The sequence below is a fragment of the Plasmodium coatneyi genome, chromosome 5 (assembly GCF_001680005.1).
Source record: "Plasmodium coatneyi strain Hackeri chromosome 5, complete sequence".
Lineage (NCBI taxonomy): Eukaryota > Apicomplexa > Aconoidasida > Haemosporida > Plasmodiidae > Plasmodium > Plasmodium coatneyi.
This window is the reverse complement of record NC_033560.1, coordinates 403,248-425,464: the sequence shown is the minus strand read 5'-3', so window position 1 is coordinate 425,464 and position 22,217 is coordinate 403,248. Positions and strand designations below refer to the sequence as shown.

General features: G+C 44.1%; 5 protein-coding genes across 5 annotated transcripts; 2 read left to right on the top strand and 3 right to left on the bottom strand.

Annotated features, from left to right (window-relative positions):
• Window positions 1-414: 414 nt before the first annotated feature.
• On the bottom strand, window positions 415-4,294 carry PCOAH_00010690 (Serine/threonine protein kinase; the record flags this gene model as incomplete). The annotated part of the gene is made up of 4 exons (XM_020057878.1): window positions 415-3,250; window positions 3,341-3,622; window positions 3,752-3,876; window positions 3,995-4,294. 4 exons carry the CDS (start codon window positions 4,160-4,162, stop codon window positions 415-417), a joined length of 3,411 nt encoding a protein of 1,136 aa, XP_019913632.1.
• A 1,039-nt stretch (window positions 4,295-5,333) lies between these two features.
• On the bottom strand, window positions 5,334-6,715 carry PCOAH_00010680 (Uncharacterized protein; the record flags this gene model as incomplete). Its single annotated transcript, XM_020057877.1, has 5 exons — window positions 5,334-5,395; window positions 5,522-5,678; window positions 5,815-5,976; window positions 6,162-6,271; window positions 6,517-6,715. The coding sequence occupies 5 exons, from the start codon at window positions 6,713-6,715 to the stop codon at window positions 5,334-5,336; spliced, it is 690 nt and encodes a 229-aa protein (XP_019913380.1).
• A 1,622-nt stretch (window positions 6,716-8,337) lies between these two features.
• On the bottom strand, window positions 8,338-9,640 carry PCOAH_00010670 (Rna-binding protein; the record flags this gene model as incomplete). The annotated part of the gene is made up of 3 exons (XM_020057876.1): window positions 8,338-8,697; window positions 8,902-9,375; window positions 9,581-9,640. 3 exons carry the CDS (start codon window positions 9,638-9,640, stop codon window positions 8,338-8,340), a joined length of 894 nt encoding a protein of 297 aa, XP_019913540.1.
• Window positions 9,641-13,534: 3,894 nt separating this feature from the next.
• Window positions 13,535-18,218, top strand: PCOAH_00010660 (Histone acetyltransferase gcn5; the record flags this gene model as incomplete). The annotated part of the gene is made up of 4 exons (XM_020057875.1): window positions 13,535-16,756; window positions 16,879-17,293; window positions 17,409-17,923; window positions 18,057-18,218. The coding sequence occupies 4 exons, from the start codon at window positions 13,535-13,537 to the stop codon at window positions 18,216-18,218; spliced, it is 4,314 nt and encodes a 1,437-aa protein (XP_019913571.1).
• Window positions 18,219-19,850: 1,632 nt separating this feature from the next.
• PCOAH_00010650 (Uncharacterized protein) lies at window positions 19,851-22,131 on the top strand (the record flags this gene model as incomplete). Its single annotated transcript, XM_020057874.1, has 5 exons — window positions 19,851-20,336; window positions 20,469-21,055; window positions 21,345-21,382; window positions 21,575-21,925; window positions 22,031-22,131. The coding sequence occupies 5 exons, from the start codon at window positions 19,851-19,853 to the stop codon at window positions 22,129-22,131; spliced, it is 1,563 nt and encodes a 520-aa protein (XP_019913470.1).
• Between the last annotated feature and the right edge of the window lie 86 nt (window positions 22,132-22,217).

The window sequence follows — 22,217 nt, the reverse complement described above, 5'->3', positions numbered from 1 at the left end:
CCGTGGAGGAACGAACTTGCCGCGTCCGTTTGGGAAGTTAAAACGTGCTTAATGCATGGCGCAGTGAACATGTTCCCCGTCTTGCAAATGCTGAGCTGTTGAAATGGGGTCACCCCATATGTGACGCGGTTTGGAAAAGACGAAAAAAATTCCTTTTTACAAATGTGCTTATGTGTTGCAAATGGAACCGGCGCCGCGATGAGCAGTATGAATGGCAGTGCGCCAAAATGGGGGAAAAAATGAGAAAAAAATGGGTAACGTGGAAAAAGCATTACCCCACGCTGCGCTAGCTAAGCAATGCGGCGCCACGAAAAAAAAAAAAAATCGGCGGAACGTTTTGCACCTGCACATGTGTGTAAGCGCACAGACGGACCAACACATGAGCGTTTTCTTTTTTTCCCCCTCTCTCGCGCGTTAGGGGGGCATTTGGTATAGATTGGCCTGGACTGTGTGTACCAAATCACGAATGGCGACAGAGGGGTGGTTGCGGAGGTGGTTTAGTTTAAGTTTGTGCAAGAAGAATATGCGTCTTCTGTTTCTTTTTCCCCGTTTGGTCCTTTCGGTCGTTTCGCTTTGGTGGCCACTGAGTGGAACCCCAGTGGAGCGCCCTCCCTTTCGCACATTTTTCTGCAGGAGGATGTTACACTCGGAAAGCAAAAAAAGAATGGCCAATTCGTTTCCCTCGAAAAGAATTGGGTTCACATAGGCACAAATCATTTTGTACGTTTCGCTGTCATTAATGTAGGACATAATTCGCAGGGTGATCCGAATGGACAGAGCTCTGATGAAGGTATTCTTCGTCTTGTAAATATTTGCTAGTAAATAAGGGAGGATATATATTTTGACCCATTTTCTGCTCATGATTTTGCAAAAGGTGATTAGGTGCTCATAAAACTCAAACAGAATAGATTCGTCCGTGGCGTATTTTAAAATGTGCACTAACTGGTTGCGAAGTGTTTTTAACATATCCATGTGCTTCACTTCCGAGATGGTCACCTCATCAGGGTTCGTTTTCTGGCCATCCTGCTCCTCCTTAGAAATTTCTTTTTGCTTTTTTCCCCCCTTCTTTAACAAACTAACATTATATATATACTGAATGGTCACATTGGCGATTAGCGGTAAATATTTCACATAAAAATATTTTTCCATTTTTTCTTTACTATCCTTGAGCGAGAAAAAGGACGGCAAGAATTTTTCCACGTAGGGGTACATATGTTCGTAGGCATTTTCGTTGTGCATAATTTTGTAAAAGGATTTGATGACCATAACTTTTAATTTTTCACCTGACTTGTTCATGCAAAAAAGTAGAAAAGACGCGATTTCTCTGTTGAGGGTACTATCATTCAGGTGGTGAATTATGCAGTAGAGCATTTCAAGGCAGAGCAACTTGGTCGACTCGTATGCAAGGGATTGGTACGACGTGATTAACATGTTTGCAAGTTGGAGTACGTCTTCGTTGAACCTCCACTTGGGGTTTCGTAAACCAGTGGCAGCACTCCTCCTGATATGGGCAGCCCGAAAAAGGGGTGCGTAAATTTCCCTCTTGCAGATCTCCAAGCCGCTAAATATATCAATGTAACTCTGGTCTTTGTGAAAAACTGCATTAAACAGCGTTTTGTAAAAGGACAAAAAGTTTCTGTAAAATTCGTGGGTGTTCCTGTATGATAAGGTTGGGAAGGGAAAGAGGCACGTCGAATGGTACACTCCTCTGGTTCGGCTGCATCTTCCCTTGGTTTCTCTCCTGCACACACGCCACTGTTTCAGCAGCTGCATCCTCACGTCATCCCCCAAGTCACTGCCCCGGATGTAGGTCTCCATCTGCCGCTTGTTCACGCTCGTGGTGAACTCCTTAACCACGTCAACGAAGTGGGCGAGCCGACCCGCGTATTGTGGCAGCGTCGGTTGTTTCGTTTGCTGAGGTGTAGTCTCTTTTTTTTCCTGTGCACCCCCCGAACTGCTTCCTCCGTCACATGCGTGGTGGTTCGGCTGATGTAGTTTATACGCTCCCTTTGCGTCTTCCCCTTTTGGGTTGCCCCCCATTTGTAGCATGTCATACTTGTCCTGTTCCTTTCGCGCAAATAAATCCAGGTGGAACAAAATGAAAGGTAAGTTATAATGAAGCAGCAGAATAAAAAGGTCTGCGTTCTTAAAGACGGGGTGTAGCTGCAATATCGTAAGAGGGAAGAACACGTACTTGTATGTACTCGGGAAGACATAATAAGACCAGTATTTGAAAATTTTAAAAATGTTGTTTTTTTTTTGTAGGAAGAAATGATTGATGAGGGAGTATACAATAAATGGGTGTTTTGCTACGTTTACAATTTTCCAAATTTTGTAGGGCACTCCCTTTTCTCTTCTGTCTGCATGTCGGGCGCGTCTACGGGGGGGGGATGCATCACCAAGGGGGGATTGCTTCACCGAAGGTTCTCCCACGTCGTTCGAGCTGCCATACCCCCAATCTTGCGGTACGTGCAAATCGAGTCTATCGTAAGTACCTCTGTTTTTCCTCCCTCCTTTGGTCTCTCCCCCGAGTACCTCACAATCGCTATACGCATGGGGAATCTCCCCCAAAGAATCCAACCCATCCGTTTGGCCATATAGAGCAGTCCTACTTCTAGGAGGAAGCTCATTCACCACGTTCTCTCCATATGTAGTAGTGAGGCTTCCCCTGTGCGAATTGTTCTCACCCACTGGATGCAAAGTCCCATTGTTGTAGAAGTCGTTGTAAATGTTAATGTAATTTACGCTATTAATGTAGTGGTAATTGTAGTGCCTATATTTGTCTATGTTCATTTTAACGTGTTTGTTCTCTTGAAAAAAAATTTCCTCCTCGTTTTTTATTCTTTTGTTTATAAACGGTAGGGAGAGTGCATGCACGAAATTGTGGCTTGTCTTCTTTGTCGACAGGTCGATGATGCGATCCGCACTTTCCGCGCTACCACTGCTGGCAAAGTGGCAGTCCTTATCTTCCTTCCTTTTTATTCTTTTCACTTTGGCATTTGCACTGGATTTTCCTTTTCCGTTGGTTTTGTCTGCTCCGTTTTCACTTCCCACAAATTGGAACATGCCTTGTCTACTCCTACCCCGATAGAAGTTATACTCGTTCTTGTCATGGTAGTTCTCTTTCAGGAATGCGTATGAAACGCTCTTATCACTGAGCATAATTTCCAGAACGAGTATCCCTAGGTTGAAAATGTCATCCTGCAGTCTCTGTAGGCGCTGCTGTAGGCTGCTCCATTTGTCTTCGCACCTGCGGAGGAGGTAGAGACGTGTGGACAGGCGATGCTTAACATAGAGTCACTTCTTCCAGGTGAAGGAACACACCCACGTGCAAACGTACCTCACCCCTGGAATGAAGTACAAATACTTATTCAATATGTTAATATCCGTTATGAGTATGTGCATGCCATTCTGGAGAAGAAAATTTTCGCTCTTTATATGGCCATGGTAGATGCCCAGGGAGTGCAGCTGGATAATGGCGAGAAATATTTGAAACAGAAAGAAGTGCTTGAAGGGCTTGTGGTTCCTCTCGTTGAAAAGGTAGTGGTCCAGACTCTTAAGCACAAACGTTCTGTAGATGTAAATGTTGCTTTCGTACACGCTCATTCGGTTGTAGGGCAGGCTGTGGGGGTAGGAAGGAAGGGAAGTGCTGGGTGGCGACCAAATGGCAGGATGCACAACGCACAATGGAAGACGGAGCCTAAGTCTACGTGGCTTCTCAACCGGGTGGTACCTCTCTGGAGACACTTACACATTTGGGAAGAGGTCAAAGGAGAAGAGAAACTTGAGCGTGTAAAGAATCCTTTTTATTTTTTGCGTCTCGCATCTCTGCTTGAACACCTTTATAAGGACATGTCCCTCGTTGTTGTTGATGCCCTGCAAGGGTGGGTGGTGCGGCAGGTGGGTTACATTATACGGGGGTAGCCAATCACCGGAGTGTTGCACGGAAAAACGCGCAGAAACCGCTGCAAGTGCGATTTTGTGCAGAACCTACCTCCAAGACATGGCAGAAGGAATTCAACGCGTAGCAATTCATAAAGACGAAGTGCTCATACTTAAACAAGTAACTATAAATGTTGTAAAGGTTGTTTAGGTACTTGGAGTACATATCGTCCAGCTGGGTGGAGCTGCACCCTGTGCTGCTGTATAGTGTGTTCCCCATTGTTCTGAAGGAAGACGCAATTGGGGAAAGACATACGGGGAAGATGCGGTGCGACAAAAAAAAAATGACAAAACAAAACAGTTAGGGAGACAAAAAAAAAAAAAAAAACGTAAACGGTGCTACAAACAAACTGGGGTTTAAAAATACTGCTCTCGGGAATTCAACAACTCAGCAGAAGTGTGGAAAGAGGGGGGGAGGTATCTACCAGCCTGCCCCTGTTGAGAACGATGCACTTCCCCCCATGGGCACCCCCCTTGTAACCTTTAATTCGAAGCGCAAGCGAAAGCCCGGCGGTGGTGGGGGCGAAACAAAAAAAGGTAAAAAGCGCATACCATGTTGCGCGTATCATATGTTTAGCAAATCACATGCTTGGCAACATCGCTCACGCGAATGTGCCCAATTTTTCCTCACTGCTGTGAGACCCATTCGTGGCTGATGGGCTACCCGAATGCGACCTGCACGAGGAGAAATGTACACGTTTCCCTATAGCCCAGCGTCATTTATTCGTTTAATTTTTTTTAAGATCGAACGGGGGGCGTTGTCATCATCGCATCGGTGGGAAGAGGCTGCCGCGGAAAATGCACTTTGCACCTGATCATGCGCGTTTGCGTTGCGCAGAGTGCTGTATTTTTTTTTTTTTTTTTTTTTCTCATTTTTGCTTCCCTCACGCATCGGTCGGGAGAATTCACGGCATGTGCGTGCTGTTGGTTAATCGGCGGGGTTGGAAAAAATATAAAAAAATAAAACAAAGTAAAACAAAATAAAAGCGGATGCTGTTTATTCCTCTACCATTTAGCGTAAAAACAACTTAAGAGGAATGTTCATCGGGTGAAGTACTCACCAGGTTGCAGTTGTGTGCGGCGAGGGGAAAAAAAAAAAAAAAAAAAAAATGGAAGATCCAAACAAACATTCTCGCCAAAAAGGAGGCGTCAAAAAAGGGATGTTGCAAAACAGTTAAAGGATAAGAATGTGTGTGTTGATGAAGCAAGCGCCTGTCGAATTGGCTGTTAAAAGGGATGCTCATCCGAATGGACGTAAGAACAAACGGGGGGGAAGGCTGTCCTGTGGGGGGATTCGCATAAATTGCAACGTGAACAGGGTAACTGTGTAGGTAGGGCTGGTAAGCTTGTATATTTTTCCCCTCGGGAAGTGAGCTAACGTATCCTCATACTCATGGTTCCATGTCCAAGTCAAGGTCGCAAAATAATTCTTCGTTGCACCACTTGGCTTCGCCTAAGAAGGAAAATGAAAAACGGCGTAATGAGCAGTTTACGGATGAAAAACGGCATAATGAGCAGTGTACCGATGAATAGCAGCACAGTGGTGGGTGGACGGGTGCCAACTTCCTTTCCTGTTTACCGTCCTCAAATTCCGCATCGGCCAAGTTAATTTTTCCCTTCTCAAAGAGCTCCCGCCCTGTGGGGTTATCCGACATGTTAATATTTTTTATTTCAGCGAAAATGTTTTTGTAAAACTCTTTTCGCCACGCATCGAATTCTTCCTCGGTTACTCGGTACTGCAGGAGGGGGTGAACAGACATCGGGCAAGCAGGTGTGATACAGGTGCCACGATACAAAGACAGGAATGTGCACTTATGCGTATGTACAGGTATATATACAATGGTGGGTATACGTAAACGGGGGAAGACGCACCCGTTCTTCACACAGCTCCTTCAACTCCAAAACGTTTTCATAATCCTCTGCGCCAGTCTTGTCATCGGAGTCCTCATCATTCATTTCTTCACCCTCTTTGGGTTTCCTCTCCAGCATTTCATCGTACATGGATTTTTCTTCAATGTCTTCGGAGAGGTAAGACTGTAAAAGGGAGGTGGGAAAAAAAAACACGCGTCGGATAAAATTACGTGGGGAAAATAGTTTCGTGCCGTTTTAAATAAACCCGAGGGAACAGGAAGGAGCAGAAAGCTAGCCATATGGAAAACGACAAGAAAAACATGTGCGACTGTTCCAACATATTCGGATTGTCCATCCCCTGGTCTTACCCTTATATTCTCCACAATGTTATAAATCATGCTGTAGCCCAAGTTATTTTCCACCGTCTCTCGGATGTGCTCCTCCACATTTTCGCGCAGCCTGTTGGTCACATTTTTACCTGAACACGTGAAAAAAAAAAAAAAAAAAAAAAAATTATATACACATATGTAGACATTAAAAAGGTAACAGCTTTTTGCAAAAAAGGCCGTTCCTGTTAGAAGGCCTAGAATTTATATACACAAATGCATAAGCACACGAAACCCTGTTCTACGTGTACATATATCCTTCGCATGAGGTGGGTCTTTTCCCCCAAATGGGAACAAAACAAATCGGCGCAGATACGCACTCCACACCATCTTCTACCTTCGATGATCTTCCATATGGGGGCCTCATCCGGGTACCGTTCCGTATACTCAAACAGCAAGTAGAAGGAAATTTTCTTGGCTTTATTTTCAATCAGGATTTTAAATTTCTTTTCGTCTACGCAAATAAATTCATTGGTACATTCGTACAAAAGTGACAAGCTCTCCTTTTCTGCCAACTGTTCGCTTTTGTAATCCATGTTGCCTCCTTCCCAGCTGGCGCGCCCACGTGAACGGCGTGAATAGGTTGAATGGCGTTTTGTTTGTGGCTACTCCTATGTTGGCCTATTTAGGTGTTCACGCATATATATGCATACCTACAGGTGCACATATTTGTGCTCTCTTCAAATATCAAGTTGGAGGGAACACCCGTACCCACTTCATAGTCGTCGTACGATTAAATACATGAGCTTTGTGTGACTTATAAACCTTTTTACGGAAAAAAATATTTAGTGAGTCAGGCGACGGGGTATTCACCGACATTTGTTTCATCCATTGCAAAATTGGTGATAGAAAAAAAAAAAAAAAAAAAAAAAAAATGTCAACTAGGAGGATACAAAAGCGTATGTCGATTTATACTCCCCATATTTTTTTCCTTCTCCCAATGTTGCAAAAAGAAACGGTGTTGTTGGAGCTCCCTCACCGCGCAGTCCTGGGCAAGCAATGGAATAATGAAATGGTTCTGGTTCAGTTCAACCGTGTGAGCAATTATATCAGTTGGGTTGAAGAAACGGGGCGGCTAAAAGGGAAGGCAGGCAGGGCAACAGGGTGGACCCCGCTCTCTGCAGATGAGACGGCATTCAAGTAGTATCTCTCATGTTAGGAGTATATCCCCCGCAGTTGCCAAATGTTTCCCATTTTGCAGTGTACATAGTTAACCGTATACTTAACCTTATATTTGGAACCTCATATTTTTTGTTCCAAACTGGTGGATAGGGTGGACGCCACTTCCGCACCTCCACATGGGTGTATACATATATGCTGCCCACTTTTATAACAACCTAACCATAGTCTGGGTAAACCCGCATAGGCTGCGTCTTTCCCTCTGATCTGTGAAGACAATTACGGGTATTTGTTCTCCCACATGTGGGTTCTCCTTGGGACATAATACACCGCACCTTCGAAAGGTGTCCGATGGTCGGGTCATCATTTCCCAGTGTGGCTCCTGCTAAACTCATTCATGAACCACAAGTATGTTTCACAAAGAAGGAGCACTCAACAGACATAGTCACTCATTACGGTGAGCATTTTAACAAAATGATGGAAGGCGCAATTATGAGATGGAGCATATATTGCTCATGTGGGGAGTTGTTAGAAATGGAGACATAATAATAAAGTGGGTCACTCACTCAGGATGGGAGGAAGACCCCCAAACTGCACACGTTCCTAATCACACAACAGGAGTGATAAAAAATATATATATTTCCATTTTGGTCAAAAACAAACTTTTCTAATGTATCGTTAATTTGGGGAGAAATTAAAAAAAAAAAAAAAAAAAAAAAAAAAAAAAAAATATTAATTTTATGTCATATGTTGTAGAAAGGGGGGAAGAAATAGAAAAACGAACAACGGACAGATGGGAGAAGCAACGAAAAAAGGGACAACGTAGCAGCAAAGATGGGGCCGATATACGGAAGGCGAGGTGCAAATGGGGAGTTATCCCGAACGTTCCCTTCGTTTAACTTGAAAAAGGCTAGATCATTAAAAGAGTGCGCCCACACGTGGGGCGACTACACATGGGTTATCAACAAATAGGCACATACCTAGCCATACATGTGGGTGCGGTAGAACGGGTATCCCCCCTCCAAGGGGACGAACCCACCTACCTACTCAATGAATACGTGTTGTTGTAGCGCATCTGGTTGGTAGAATCCATACTACCATACATCATATGGGCCATGTAAGGCTGTTGGGGGTTCCCCATGATTGGTTGTTGCACTGTGTAGGGTTGTGTGGCGGCCAGTTGCGGCTGCACAGGGGCATTTAACTGCATATAGTGTTCCTCTCCCTTTTTTAACTGCACTTTTAGGTGCTTCCCCGAGACGTAAAATCCATGCATTCCTTTGATTGCATTCATAGCTGACTCTGGGTTGTTAAAACTGACGAACCCGTAGCCCTTGTTTCTTCCACTGGAGTCCCTTTGAATTCGTGCGCTCAGTACGTATCCGAAGTGTTGGAAGTGCTGCGGGGGGGTACGCATATATTTACGCATATATTTATGCATGTATGTATATGTACGTGTGTATATATTCATATATATGTGCGTGTGTGGGGAGTTAGGCCCTTTCTTGCGCACCGGTCGGGGTACCACATCGGAAGGGTACTCTCCTCCGAGTTGGTAAATCACGTCAGTTACGTGACCAGGCGATCGAATAAATTGACGTACCTGGTACAACTCCATATCCGTCCAATGTGAGGGCACGTGGAAAACGAACACATTGGCGCCTGGAGGACCATACGGCGCAACGGTGTTAGTCTTTCCTTGAATGACTGAGGCGGGCGTAGTAACTGATTCCTTGGGTTTTTCCCACTGGGAATGGCCAGTTACAGAATTGTAGTAATATGGGTGTCCATCTGACGTTACGTGCTTCTGCCAAACGTTTTTATTTGGCGCCGGTTGTGTTTCGGTGGTGGTGGTAGTGGTAGTGGTGTTATGTTTGTAGCTAGCGAATCTTACATCCAGTGGTCGCTGGCTGTTAGGAAATATACACTTATAGTCCAAAGCTTCGATGGCTTTATAAGCTTCCGACCTCTGCTTGTATGTAATGAATGCCCACCCTCGGGGGCTTTGGGCCGTGGCCGGCACGTAGTACACTTGGGTGATCACACCATGTTTGGATGCCTCCGCTTTTAACTCCTCCTGGGGGAAGGGGGACAAGTAAAGCACAAAATGGAACATGATATACATATATATATATATATATATATATATATTTTTTTTTTTTTTTTTTTTTTTTTTCGGATTCACTGTGAAGGTAATATGTGGTAGGACGGTAGTCACTTGCACACAAGGCTCCTTACAGCCTGTATGGTGCGCGTGGGTATAACTGCGCGAATGGACTCACCTCTGTAACATCCTTGGGGATGCTACCAATAAAAATTTTGGTAGAATTCGCAGCAGACATTTTTTCCCTTCACAGCTTGGGCTAGTTAAAGGGGAACAACACCGTTTGCGCGAGGTAACTCTTTTGACTTTAAAATTTGGCTGTGCCTAATCTTCCTGAGCGGAAATGGGTAGATCGTGCACGCATGCGTTTGAAGGGGTCTTCGGATTTTATCCTGTCGCTCAGCGCAAAATGCAGCTATACGTGTATACACTCGGGTGAATAAAAAGGGAAGACAAAAATAGGACGATCAATAATTCAGGGGAATACATCTAAGGTATTAATTTTAGAGCGTTATGTTTTTACTGTAAGTTACGTTCGTAATGTTCGTACTTATGGAAATTTTTTCTTCTTCAATGGATCAGCTTGAGTCTGTTGCAATGGTTTGTGTGTTACTCCCTCATGCAGGTGGACATTCACACGTAGGTGCATGTGGGTACACATATAGGATGACGTTAGCGCACAGTTAGGCACTAAGGTCGGCTTGCATCACACGACGGAGAGTTATTCTGTGCGTATAATTTAGGGTTTGTCCTACCCGTCTTTGTTCACATCTGCCCACTTCCTTCCTCCTGCTTCATGCTCCGTGTATTTCGCGTAAATTTTTACTATACCCCAGGGAGAAATGGAGCAGTTCGCAATAAGGCCAGCCAACACGTGCAAATAGTTCCAATCAACGGTCTCTCTAGCCCGTTGTTCCTTTGCACTTTGATCAGTCGGCGCGGCAGTTACTACCAGTTTGGCTAGTTTGACTAGTTTGGCTGTTTTCTACTCGTCTCCTATTCTTCGCCTCAGTGGCATACGTTTAGGTTAACATTAGAAAGGTGCGAAAGGGGAAAAAAAATTAATTCAGTTCGGTTTTACAGTGAAGTGGGCTCAGTTTCGTTCTATTGCGTTTGCTTCAATTTTGCCGGTTTGTATATGTGAGGTGGGTGAGCGCTGCCGTCATGCAAGGAGAAAAGAAAAAGGGCATTCACATTCAACCTTCACCACAAGTTGCGAACCGCCAACTATGAACAAAACTGGAATGGTATGAAGAGGCACGTGCGAACTAGCGGCGACCGGCGAGGCAAGAACGCAGTCCAAGGACGACATGAAAACTATGAAAAAAATAGAAGCAGTAGAACTAAAACGAACTAGTATAAATCAAATAAAATAAAATAAGAAAAAATCAAAAAACAAATAAAAACGAAACAAAAATAGAACAAAAGTAAAACAGAATAAAAACAAAAAATTAAAGCAAAAAATAACAGCAAAAGTGAGAACCCCTCAAAAATACAGATATAAAAAATACGATAGAAATTTTGTAAGCTTCTTTTTTTTTTTTTTTTTTTTTTCAACATTTTTTTCTATATCAGGCAAGCGCAGTAAAAAAGAAATTAACTTTGATTGGGGGCTCTACCCGATGGGGGTGCTATTATTATTTTTTGCTTTCAATGTGCCTCTGCCGGCGTTTGCTTCTGCGGTACCGGAGCTCCTGCAAACATGCACAGCTGCATAATAGTAAATCCCGTATGAACCGAATTGCAGTATTGCAGCATTGCAGTATTTGTTTCATTCGTGGAAATATATATTTCTGTTTATATGAATAATTGCCGCAATTTCGCTTCGCTTCGTTTTGCTTTTTTTTTTTTTTTTTTCTCACCTTTTTAGGAGTTAACCCCTCCGCGAGTTGCATATCTCTCACCGCGCTGCTAAAGCTGCGCCTGATATATATATATTTTTTTATTTTATGAAAGTTTCACCGTTTAAATTATTCTTTTGTGTTCGCTTCACCACAACAGTTAAACATGTGAGAGATAAAGCATAACACTATTTTGCTTATTTGTGGAATAATAAAATTGCTTGTTTGTAGGGTGAAAACACAGTACATATTTTAGGGGGCGAGGCTGACCCTATTTTGTGACCCACCTTTTTGCAGCTGTACCGTGTATTCTCGTACGCCTGAACGCATTCCACCTTCTACCCATACGTGTGCCTCTACAGGTGTGAAGGCCAAATTGAAAAGGTTTGTTCACGCATAAATTGATCATGTTGTCACGGTTATGCAATTTTTAAAATGTCCACATGGCTAACAAATGGGAAAAAAGAAAAGAAATCAATAACTTTGTGTCGTTGCTCTTATTAAAATAAAAGTACATGTAAATTGCTTGTATGCATGACTGTACTTTTGTGGACCAAACAACTTGGGATGGTCACCGTCTGCAGCCGTAGTAACACGCAAAGTTAAACTTGCGACGCGCACATTTACTGTGTAGTTTACCATGTTGCAGTGTATCACACGGTTTTTTTATTTCGCGTGAGTGCAACAGTTTATACCATTGGAAAGAGCGAAAGGTTGGTTGTTCACCTTTTCAGGGGCGATGAGAAAAATTCTCGATCTGACGTTGCCCATAAATTTTAATGAAAGAAAAAAGAAAATTCTGTTCGTGGCGGTGAATCATATAAGAGCATTTTCACCTTTTAACAGAAGCGGCTGCTATGTGTATGTCCACCAGTGCATCGTTGGTTAACTGTGTTGAAAGATGTGCAGCATAAAAAAGCTCGGTACCAATGTGTCGCGTTCCCTTTACATAGCAGATATAACGACTACCAACCTGGGTGCGTTCACACATATGTGTCCACATTTTTGTGCTCGTACCCTTCTGCAAGGAGCTTGTGCAACGAGTAAAAATTAGGTCATAAAGCCGCTCCACAGCTAAATCGCCAAACGGGTGGGGGTAACCACGTACACAAAATAAATAAATAAAATAAAATAATAAAACGGTAAAAGTGCACCGCTATAGGTACATAATACAAACTGTGACAGGATACACACCTGAGGGGAGGAAGAGAGCCCGAATTGTAGGGCAAACGCTAAAAGTGAGTTTGTCTGTCTCTTCCCCCCTTCTTACTGACAACTTTGGGGATTAGTCCTTTATATCCTGTAGAAGGTGCACCATGCGTGGCTTCTTTTATCTGGCACATCATTTGGGGATGATCAACTATGGAGGTGAACTTCGCACTAACGACAACAACACCCCTGTGGTTTGAAGCAACTATAAAAGAATACCAACACATATGTACACATAGGCGTATGCTTACGTATATGTGTGCATTTGTAGCGACATGAAAAGGAGTTTCTTAGGGCATATTATTCTGCTTGCCATCATTGAGGGGAAAATACAGAAGGGGCAAGAACATTCTCCTATGCTAATTCACCTCACAACACAACAGTGGTACATTCATAAATAGGCATATTCTTAATTCGATAAAAATAGAAAAGTGCAAAGGAATGTAATCCTCCCCTAACGCAAAAAAATGACCTCTGAGTAAAGCAAAGTTTACGAACATGTCATGTGTTTATAAGCAGGCAAAGTAACTGTTATATCTTCCGTTCTTCTCCTTCAGTTGAGATATTTTCAAATGCCACCAACACAGCTCTCTCTCTGCCGTGCATATTTTTAAAATTGGTAGTATTCATTTTTCCCAATTGCGATTTTTTTTTTTTTTTTCCTTCCCCCCCATGGGTAATTTTTATGCGCTGAATTATTCTTTTAATTGTTCCTTTGAGGAGGCCACAATTTTTCCTTTTTGTTTGTTTTTTTTTTTCACGCATTTTAATACGTTTTAATACGTTCTGATACGTTTTGATACGTTTTTTTAATTTTTCCATTTATGGGTTTTTCCCATGGTATGGTTTTTTTTTTCCCCGCGCGAATGAATTACCATTTGCGAGGTTTATTTCCCCCCTCTGGCAGGGCCGCATATAGCAGCATAGCAACATAGCAGCAGAGGGATGAAGAGAGTGGGTAGTATAATACCCCCTTTTTGCTGACCCCTCTGTACAAATACGTCCCTCCTAGAATGTACATTTGTATGTTCCTTTTTAGTTTTTAATGCCGAGCGATTCGAAGAAGCTTAACGACGACGAAAATGATGATTGATTACCTCATAAACAGGGAGGAGAGGGATCCACTTTGGAAGGACCCAAGTCGTCATGTTTTGACCAATAAAAAAAAAAAAATATATATATATCCCTTTCACTGTTGTAACAAAGGCAAGGACGAAGATGTCGACCTTTGGAATTTTTTAAAATGCAAAAACGATGGATTTTTTTTCCACTCGGAGGAGGAGAAGTGCATCGTTGAGTTGGCCCCCAAGGGTGCAGCGGCATTAGCAACAGCAGGAACAACATCAGGAGGAGGCTTGCTGGGGACGTCCAAGAGGAAGCGAATGCACTTCGAATCCGGTGGTGGGGTTGCTAACCTCCTGCAGAGTTACACCCCCGACGGATTGACACACAGTAACGGTTTGGAAGACCCGCCACGTGGCAGCTCCACCCAGAGTGTCAAAAGTAGCACCTGCTTGGAAACTTCCCCGGGTAGTCCCGCAGATGGTGAAGAGAATGTGCAAAAAGATGAGCAGAAAAGCGATAGAAAAGCTGCTTGGAAGAAGCTGAGGACCGGCCATTTGGATAACCTGGAGGAAACCCACACGAGTGGATATGCATCACCGCAGAGTGGGCATGTAGACCCAAGGGATGAGAATAATGGGATTTGTTCACAGAGGGAGGAAGAAAAGGAGAAGTGTAATGATGACCCCCCAGTTAGCGGTACCGAATGGCTTACCTCCGTCGGGGCAGATAAATTGGTGGAGTTGCCCAAAAGGTGGCAGGCGAGGAGTTGCATGGCGGAAGGGAATGACTGCAGTGGGGGGGGAGATGGAGCAGGGAATTCTTCCACCGTTGGTGGAGGAAGCAACTCAATGAACGGTGGTGGCAACGCAGGGGGAGGCGGAGGAAGTGGAGGAAACCACGGGAGCAGTGGAGACGATGGGAAAGGAAATGGAAACCGTGGAAATGGCCACATAGATGGTAGTCACCAGGCAGATAACCAGGAGGAGGACGATGAGGAGAATAAGAAGAATGAACAGAAAAAACGCAAAGTCGGTGAAGACAACATGCAGGGGGGAGACCCAAAAATGAATTACTTGCCCAACGGGAATGGAATGGTTAATGGGGGGTTAGGCATCGGCCCTGCACACGGCAGTGGACACAACGAACTGATTGATCAGGACAGAGTAATAGGTGGTAATCAAAGGAAAATGCCAGTAGGCGGTAATTACAGTAACAGTAGCAGCATGGGTAAGATGGAAAGTGGTCCTGTCAATTTTTCCACCCCGAATAAGGTACCGCTACAGAGTCTGGGTGGTACCAGCGGGAATGCGTCTCACCTGAATGGAGCGAAACTTAACGCTGAAGGTGGAAGTGTCAGAAACGGGAGCATCCTGGGGGGTAATAAAATTGTAGGTATGAACAGCTTCAGCGGTAACGTGAATTTCCCGAAGAATAAGCTTTTTATGGCGAACCCGCAGATGGGGTTTGTGGGGAACGTCAAGGGGTCACGAATGAATAACGTGGGTGAACTTGGCCGCATGAATGGCCCCCACTTCAAAGACATGAACGATGAGTTCCCCCCGGAAGGAAGAAAAAAAGACGCAGGGAAGAAAGAAATTATGGAAGGTCCATTAAAAAGCAACGACATGAACAACTATCCTAGCAGCACCATCAGCATGGGAAGTAACAACGTGAACATGTTTCCCCCTCATGGAATGAATAACCCGAATGCATTTTTAAACAGCAGCATGGGCAGAATGAACAGCCTCAATGCAATGAAAGGAATTGGAAGTCAATACAATGCAATGAATGTACCACCGATGGTGGGTGCAGGTGGTAATTCTTACAACTTCCATGTGACTCATCCCCATCCTTATGGTGGAATGAATATGATGAATTCTATTGGGATGATGGGGAGTGGTGTAGGGAACAACGCGGGCGGGATTGGAGGGGGTATTTTGCCAGGAAGTCCAATGAATGACATGCACGCAGGGATGATGGGCGGGTTGGTGAACGGCCCGCATGGAAGTATCCCCCTGGTGAACAGTCCAAGCAGAGCAGCCAGCGGGACACAGGCAGCAGGACCCAAGGGTACCAAAAATGTAGGCACAAAAGGGACAGGCGGAAACGGAGCAGAAACGGTGAACGCAAAGAAAAATAATGACACGCAGACAAATAGTAAAGGCAAAAACAAAATGAGTAGCAACGCAGAAAGTAGCAAAAACGTCATTAAAAATATAAAAATGGAGGATCTCACCTTTAGTGAAAATGTGTATCTAAAAAACGTCGATGGTCTTGACCTGAGCAAAAACTTTGTAAATGGAAAGTACTGCTCCAAGTTACCCCCCAATGAGAAAATATACAACATTGTAAACTACATTGTGCAGAATTCGCTTGTGGATTATCTGCTCGAATTTTACAACAACGAGAATTTGCTTTATAATGAGAAGGGCGAAATGTCCGATGGGAACAGCGGGGTGGATCGTGACCCTGGGGGAGGTGAACAGGGGGAAATGCCCCCAATAGGGGAAACCCTGAATGGTGATAATGTGAAGGAAACTGTTAAGAAGCAGGACGAGGGGGTTAATGATGAGAAGGTTGTCGACGGTGTTACCCCCACGGGGGAGGCTACCACAGAGAACACTGCAGAAGGACAGACGGGAAAGGAAAATGACTGCGTTATGGTGCCAAATGAGCAAAGCAAAGATGAGGGCACCCCCAGTAAGACCAATAAAAAAAACGCCCCAAGTGAGAACATCAGTGTTAATAACAAGAATGAGGACAAACTTAACGGCGTGGAAGGGAAGGACACCACCACGACCACGACGAATAACAATAGCGACAACGCTGAAGCTACCGTGAACCGTGAAACGGATGAAAGCAACAAGTACATCTTGACTGAAATAACGAAAAGCATTTGTTCCATTATAAACCTACAGCAACTGATGCCAGTGAACAACAGGATAAGCAATCCCAATTTAATTTATGACCCGAATTATGACACCATTTATTCAAAGTGGAAAACCTTTTTGCGGAAGGAGCAATCCAGTGGAAACGTTATTAGCATGTGTTTTTCCAGAGACTTTTTGCACACCGTTTTGCTGTGCAATTATGTGACCATAATTGAGGATTTAAAAAAAACCGCCGTGAAGAAGAAAATAAAATTCTTCTTTCTGAATCTTTGTTTGGAGGCCGGACTCTCCGTCAACGTGGCCCTCATGCTCTTCATCAATGCGGCCAAGCAGAGCAACAAGTTGCAGGTGAGAAAAAGTGATGCATTGAAAAGGATGGTGCATGTGTCAGTTCGTTCTGTGCTTCTCACTTGTTTCTACTTAACATTAACACCTGTGTGATGACATTTTTTCCACCCCCCACGTTGTAGTCCCTCTTACCGTCCGAAACCGGCCTTGGATACCTGCACCGAGACGCAGGAGGAGCGAAGGAAGAAAACATGGGCATCATCACCTTCGAGTGCATAACGAATGACCGAGAACCGGACCACTTAATTAAGCTAATTACACTGAAGAACATCTTCTCGAGACAGCTACCGAAGATGCCACGAGAGTACATCGTGCGGTTAGTGTTCGACCGGAACCATTACACTTTTTGTCTTTTAAAAAAGAACACGGTAATTGGGGGAGTTTGTTTTAGACCTTACTTTGAGCAGAGGTTTGCTGAGATCGCCTTTCTGGCGGTTACCTCGACGGAGCAGGTGAAGGGCTACGGTACGAGGCTGATGAATCATTTGAAGGAGCACGTGAAGAAGTTTGGAATCGAGTACTTTCTAACGTATGCAGGTAGGTCTCATCCCAATACAAGGGGCTCCCACTTGATTAGATGCGCATCTTTACCGTGTTGATAATTTTTACCGTTTTGCGCATCATCACCGTTTTCATCACCTTGACCCTTTAGACAACTTCGCCATCGGGTACTTCCGCAAGCAGGGCTTCTCCCAGAAAATTTCCATGCCCAAGGAGAGGTGGTTTGGCTACATCAAGGACTACGACGGAGGAACGTTAATGGAGTGCTACATATTCCCGAACATAAACTACCTGCGGTTATCGGAGATGTTGTACGAGCAAAAGAAGACGGTAAAAAAAGCCATTCATTTTATTAAGCCACAAGTTATTTTTAAGGGGCTTAACTACTTTGTGCAAAATAAAGGAGTCAACAATGCCATTCACCCGAGTAACATCCCAGGGTTACTGGAAGTCGGATGGAAAAAGGAAATGAAATATTTTCCAAAGAAGGCCCAAAACAAGGATATACAGCTGAAGGATCAAATATTAAGCGTCCTAGACTTCCTCGAAAAGCAGCAATCCGCTTGGCCCTTCCTCAAACCTGTGAGTCTGTCAGAAGCCCCCGATTACTACGATATTATAAAGGAACCCACGGATATTCTAACCATGAGGAGGAAGGCCAGACATGTACGTTACCATGAGCGAACAGTGCAAGTTCGCCCGTCTGTTGGATGGCCGGTCCATGACTGTGCCTACCCGGTTGCCTGTCTTTACACTTGTTCATTTTACTTACCTGTGTATTTTTCTTCCTTCCCCCCAGGGCGAATACAAAACGAAAGAGGACTTTGGAATAGAGCTGAAGCGCATGTTCGACAACTGCCGCCTGTACAACGCACCCACGACCATCTACTTCAAGTACGCCAACGAGTTGCAGGCGCTTATATGGCCCAAGTACGAGTGCATAACTGATGGAGGAAAGTGAGCTAATCATTTTGGAGTAATTTTTAAAAAGAACACGCTGATATGTGACTGGAACAATATTTGTCGAAGAATGAACCACTACACGCATGAGACGTTGCCTTTGCGTTGCCTATTGGGAAGAGTACGAATGGCGCATATGTATGTATGTACATGTATATGTGTGTGCACATTTGTATGTACATACGAATAAGCGCGTGATCATGCACTGGTATACCTTTCCACGAGCAGTCCCCACGCCCGCTTTACACCCCTACATTCGCCCTTACCTGCGCTTATGCGCGGGGGGAGGATGTAGACGCGTCTTGCAACCCCAATATTGCAGCTGTTCTTGTTTTTTAACGTATCCCTCTGCTGCATCTTCGTCGACTGTCACGTTGCCGTTGATGCGCGTTCCACCTTGTCACCCCCCTTTTTTTTTTTTTTCATTTCTTCCCCTTTTTCTGATGTTTCGTTTTTCCTTGTATATGCCAAGGGCATTCCGCATTCACACTGGCGTTTTTTTCTTTTTTCCCATTTTTTTACGTTATCTTGTGAAAATTTCCCGCTTCCATTTTTCCGCCTTTTTCAATAGGTGAGCAAAGACGCGACAAAAAAAAAAAAAAAAAAAAAAAAAAATATTTTTTTTTTTTTTTTTTTTTACAAAAATAGAAATATTTAAAATATTTCCTCACGGGTTTACATCCCAGTTGGGTATTCTCCTGCCTTATCCAATTTGCAGCGTTGTATTTTCTCTCTCACCATGTGTGTGACCCATTCCCTTTTTGATGCTGCAAAATGAGCCAGCTCATCCCTTTGGCAATTCCCCCCAATTGCCATAAATTGATCAAAGCAAAAATTGGGAATACAAAAATTGGCCCAGCAGCCATCTCCTTCGCGTGCGCGTCGCAGTTAATTCGTTGAAGTAACTCATTCGGGCGAATTGGGAAAAAGTTCTACACCATCTCCCGCGTGTAAAGAAGCGCTAGTATGTGTCCATTTGAATAGGGAGGCACCGTCGTGAGTGTGTTGCATAGCTTTCCTAGACTCAACCACAAAATGGTAGTCAAAGGAGGAGTGATAAGACGTTTACATTTTTAGGGTACCTACATATATATACGTGAAAGAGGGGCCCAATTGCATGAACATAGAAAAAAAGGAAACAAGAAGAAGGTGGCGAAAAAAAAAAAAATTATAAAATTGACCTTTTTTTCGTAGTAATACACAGGGAGGCATAGTAAAGTGAGATATGCTCTTTCCGGTGTGGTTGCTGAGGTAGCCCCCTCAACTAGGAGGAAGACTCACAGACACGTCTAATTAGTCACAGAATTTTTTCCCAACATTTGCTGCAGATAAATGTTGAATGAAATGCTAATTTTTTCCCCCCACAACTGAGTGCAACTCTTTTGCTTCGAATGAGCCACGCAACCTCTTGGAAGAGTCAGCACACCGGTGAGCGCGTGCACATAGATATATGAACCCCGCATGTGAATTCGGATTCACCAAACGGAGAAAAACGCGCCCACTGCAACAACACGCAAGATATAACGCGTACAAGCACATGCATGGGAAGACGCATGAGCAAACACACCCTCCTGATCCGGCTCCCCCAGTTCATTTTATCCTCCGCGGGAAAAACTCGCAGAAATGAAGAAACATGTTTCATCTTTATGAATTGCTAATGTTCTTTTTGAGGAACCCGAGAGACAAGTATGAAGAGGAGTTTCTGGGACCCATTTTCCTTCACTTTAATGGGAAAAATTACTACAGAAGGGATATGGTTATTAACAACCGACGAGGGGAAAAACTCAAGTGTTCTTTCTTTACTCCTTTTAACTACAATGAAAATACACCTTGTGTTATTTACACTCATTCGAGTTGTAGCTGCCAGCTGGAGGCGTTGGACGTCCTTCACATTCTTCTGATATGTGAGTGTTCCATTTTTTCCTATGACTGTTCTGGGTGTGGTCTATCAGATGGTTACTTCTCTACCAGTGGCTGGAATGAATCCCAGGATCTGTTTCTGATTCTGCACCATTTGAGGAATGTAGAACACGTGAAGAACTTCGCTCTCTGGGGGAAGTACTCCGGTGCAGTCAGCTCCATCATTGCGGCGTCTCTGGACGCCAACATTAAGTTGCTGGTAAGGGGGGCGCCGCAGTCAAGCAGTGCACCACCACATGTTGCAGTGCAACGTCATACGTTGCCATTCGTGGTGACCTGTGATGTGTTGCGTCCTGTTTCGACCTGTTCAATCATGTTGCCCTCCCTGCAGATCGTGGACTCCCCCTACGTGTCCCTGACCGAGCTGTACAAAACTACCTTCCACCTGAGCGCCAAGGGAAAGGGAGAAGTCATTTTTAAAAACATCTGCCTGTATTTTGCAAAAAGGAGAATAAAAAAAAAGTTCCACTACGACATAGAAAACATATGCCCCATTTTCTTCATCGAAGATGTGACCATCCCCACCATATATATAATCTCAAGAAATGATAAAGTCGTGCACCCAGCCCACAGCCTATACTTAGCATACAAGCAGAAGAGTGAGCAAAAAATAATCTACACATGTGAAAAGGCAGCCCATGCGTATGAATCTTTTTCATATGACAATAAATTAATGGCAGCTATCCGGACGGTGTTATTTGGATCAAAGAAAGCTGAGGTACAAAATGTCTTCAGTGTATATACCTACATGAGGGTATTTAATGGGCTGATGGAGAAATATGCTCACGAGTTTTGTTTTATCGATTCGTTAATTCAAAAAAAGTTGGGTAAGAAAAATAAAATTATTGACAAGGTTAAGCAATTTATTTGTTTCAAGTACCAGTCGAAGGTTTCCCTGTCTTCGTCCAGCTGCTTCAAGTAAGGGTCCAACAGATGGGGCGCTTTATACGATGCTACGGGGGGAAGTCACTACCACCACAGAGGAAGAAGTTCCCACAGCTACGTAAATGTGTAGCTGTACTTGGAGCAAGCCAATGTCTAAATATGTGGCTATATCTGTTTCTTCTTCCATCTCCACAATGGAGGAGCGCAAATTTATTGCCCCCCCTGATTGCAATGACTAAAGTGGCAATAGAATCTTCAATGGAAGTGACCAATGCGTTATCCACTGCTCACCTATTTCTGTTTCCACCTTTTCCTCCTCCAGCCAATCCACCATCGATTCCATCCGTCACGCGAGTACCAGTAAGAGTTCGCCCCTTTGGGGGAAAAAAAAGACTACGTAGTTGTAATGACTGCGCTGCGTTGTTATGCCTTCTCCTGATATCACATCCATTGGGGAAGGAATCCGTCCTATTGGCGCCCCTTCACTCGGTTCCCATTTACATAACCGCTACGTTGTCGCTTTTCCCCCCTCCACACACACAGACATACCAGCAAGCGAAAATGACTACATGCAGTATGAGCCATCCAAGAATGCCCTATGTTGGAAATATAAAAGTTTACCAGGTGCACAGAACGAACGAGACAATCACGGACTGAACGAAGAACAGAACCCACGTGAGGACCACGGACTGGCAGACGAATATGAATACCCATTTCACGATGCTCACGATTTGATGGATAGCCAAGATGCAACAGAGAACCTCCTTGATGCATCTCCCCTGAAAGATTATGATGCGAATAAGGTACCCGCGTTCAGCGCAACATTCCACCCAGGCGAACAACCGGGGCAAAGACGGTTTAAAGTAATGCACATGCAGAGCGCCCGCAGTTCCCTAAAGTCAAGTAAGCACAGATAAGAAAAGTAAAAACAAACAAAGGCAAAACGAAACAGAATGTTATAAAAAAATCTGCACACCACGCTACACCTTTTCCTCCCCCACCTAACAGAAAAGAACACGTATAAGAAGTCCCTAACGTGGGACACCAAGTTACAGAGAGCTATCACTTATTCCAAGGAGGACTGCCCCTTCGAGCTGCTAAAAAGTTAGCCTTTTCGCCTCTTCAATTTTGTATCATTATTAATGTTTTAGTTACGCCACAGGTAGGCAAGCGTAAAAACGCGCGAGCATGTCTA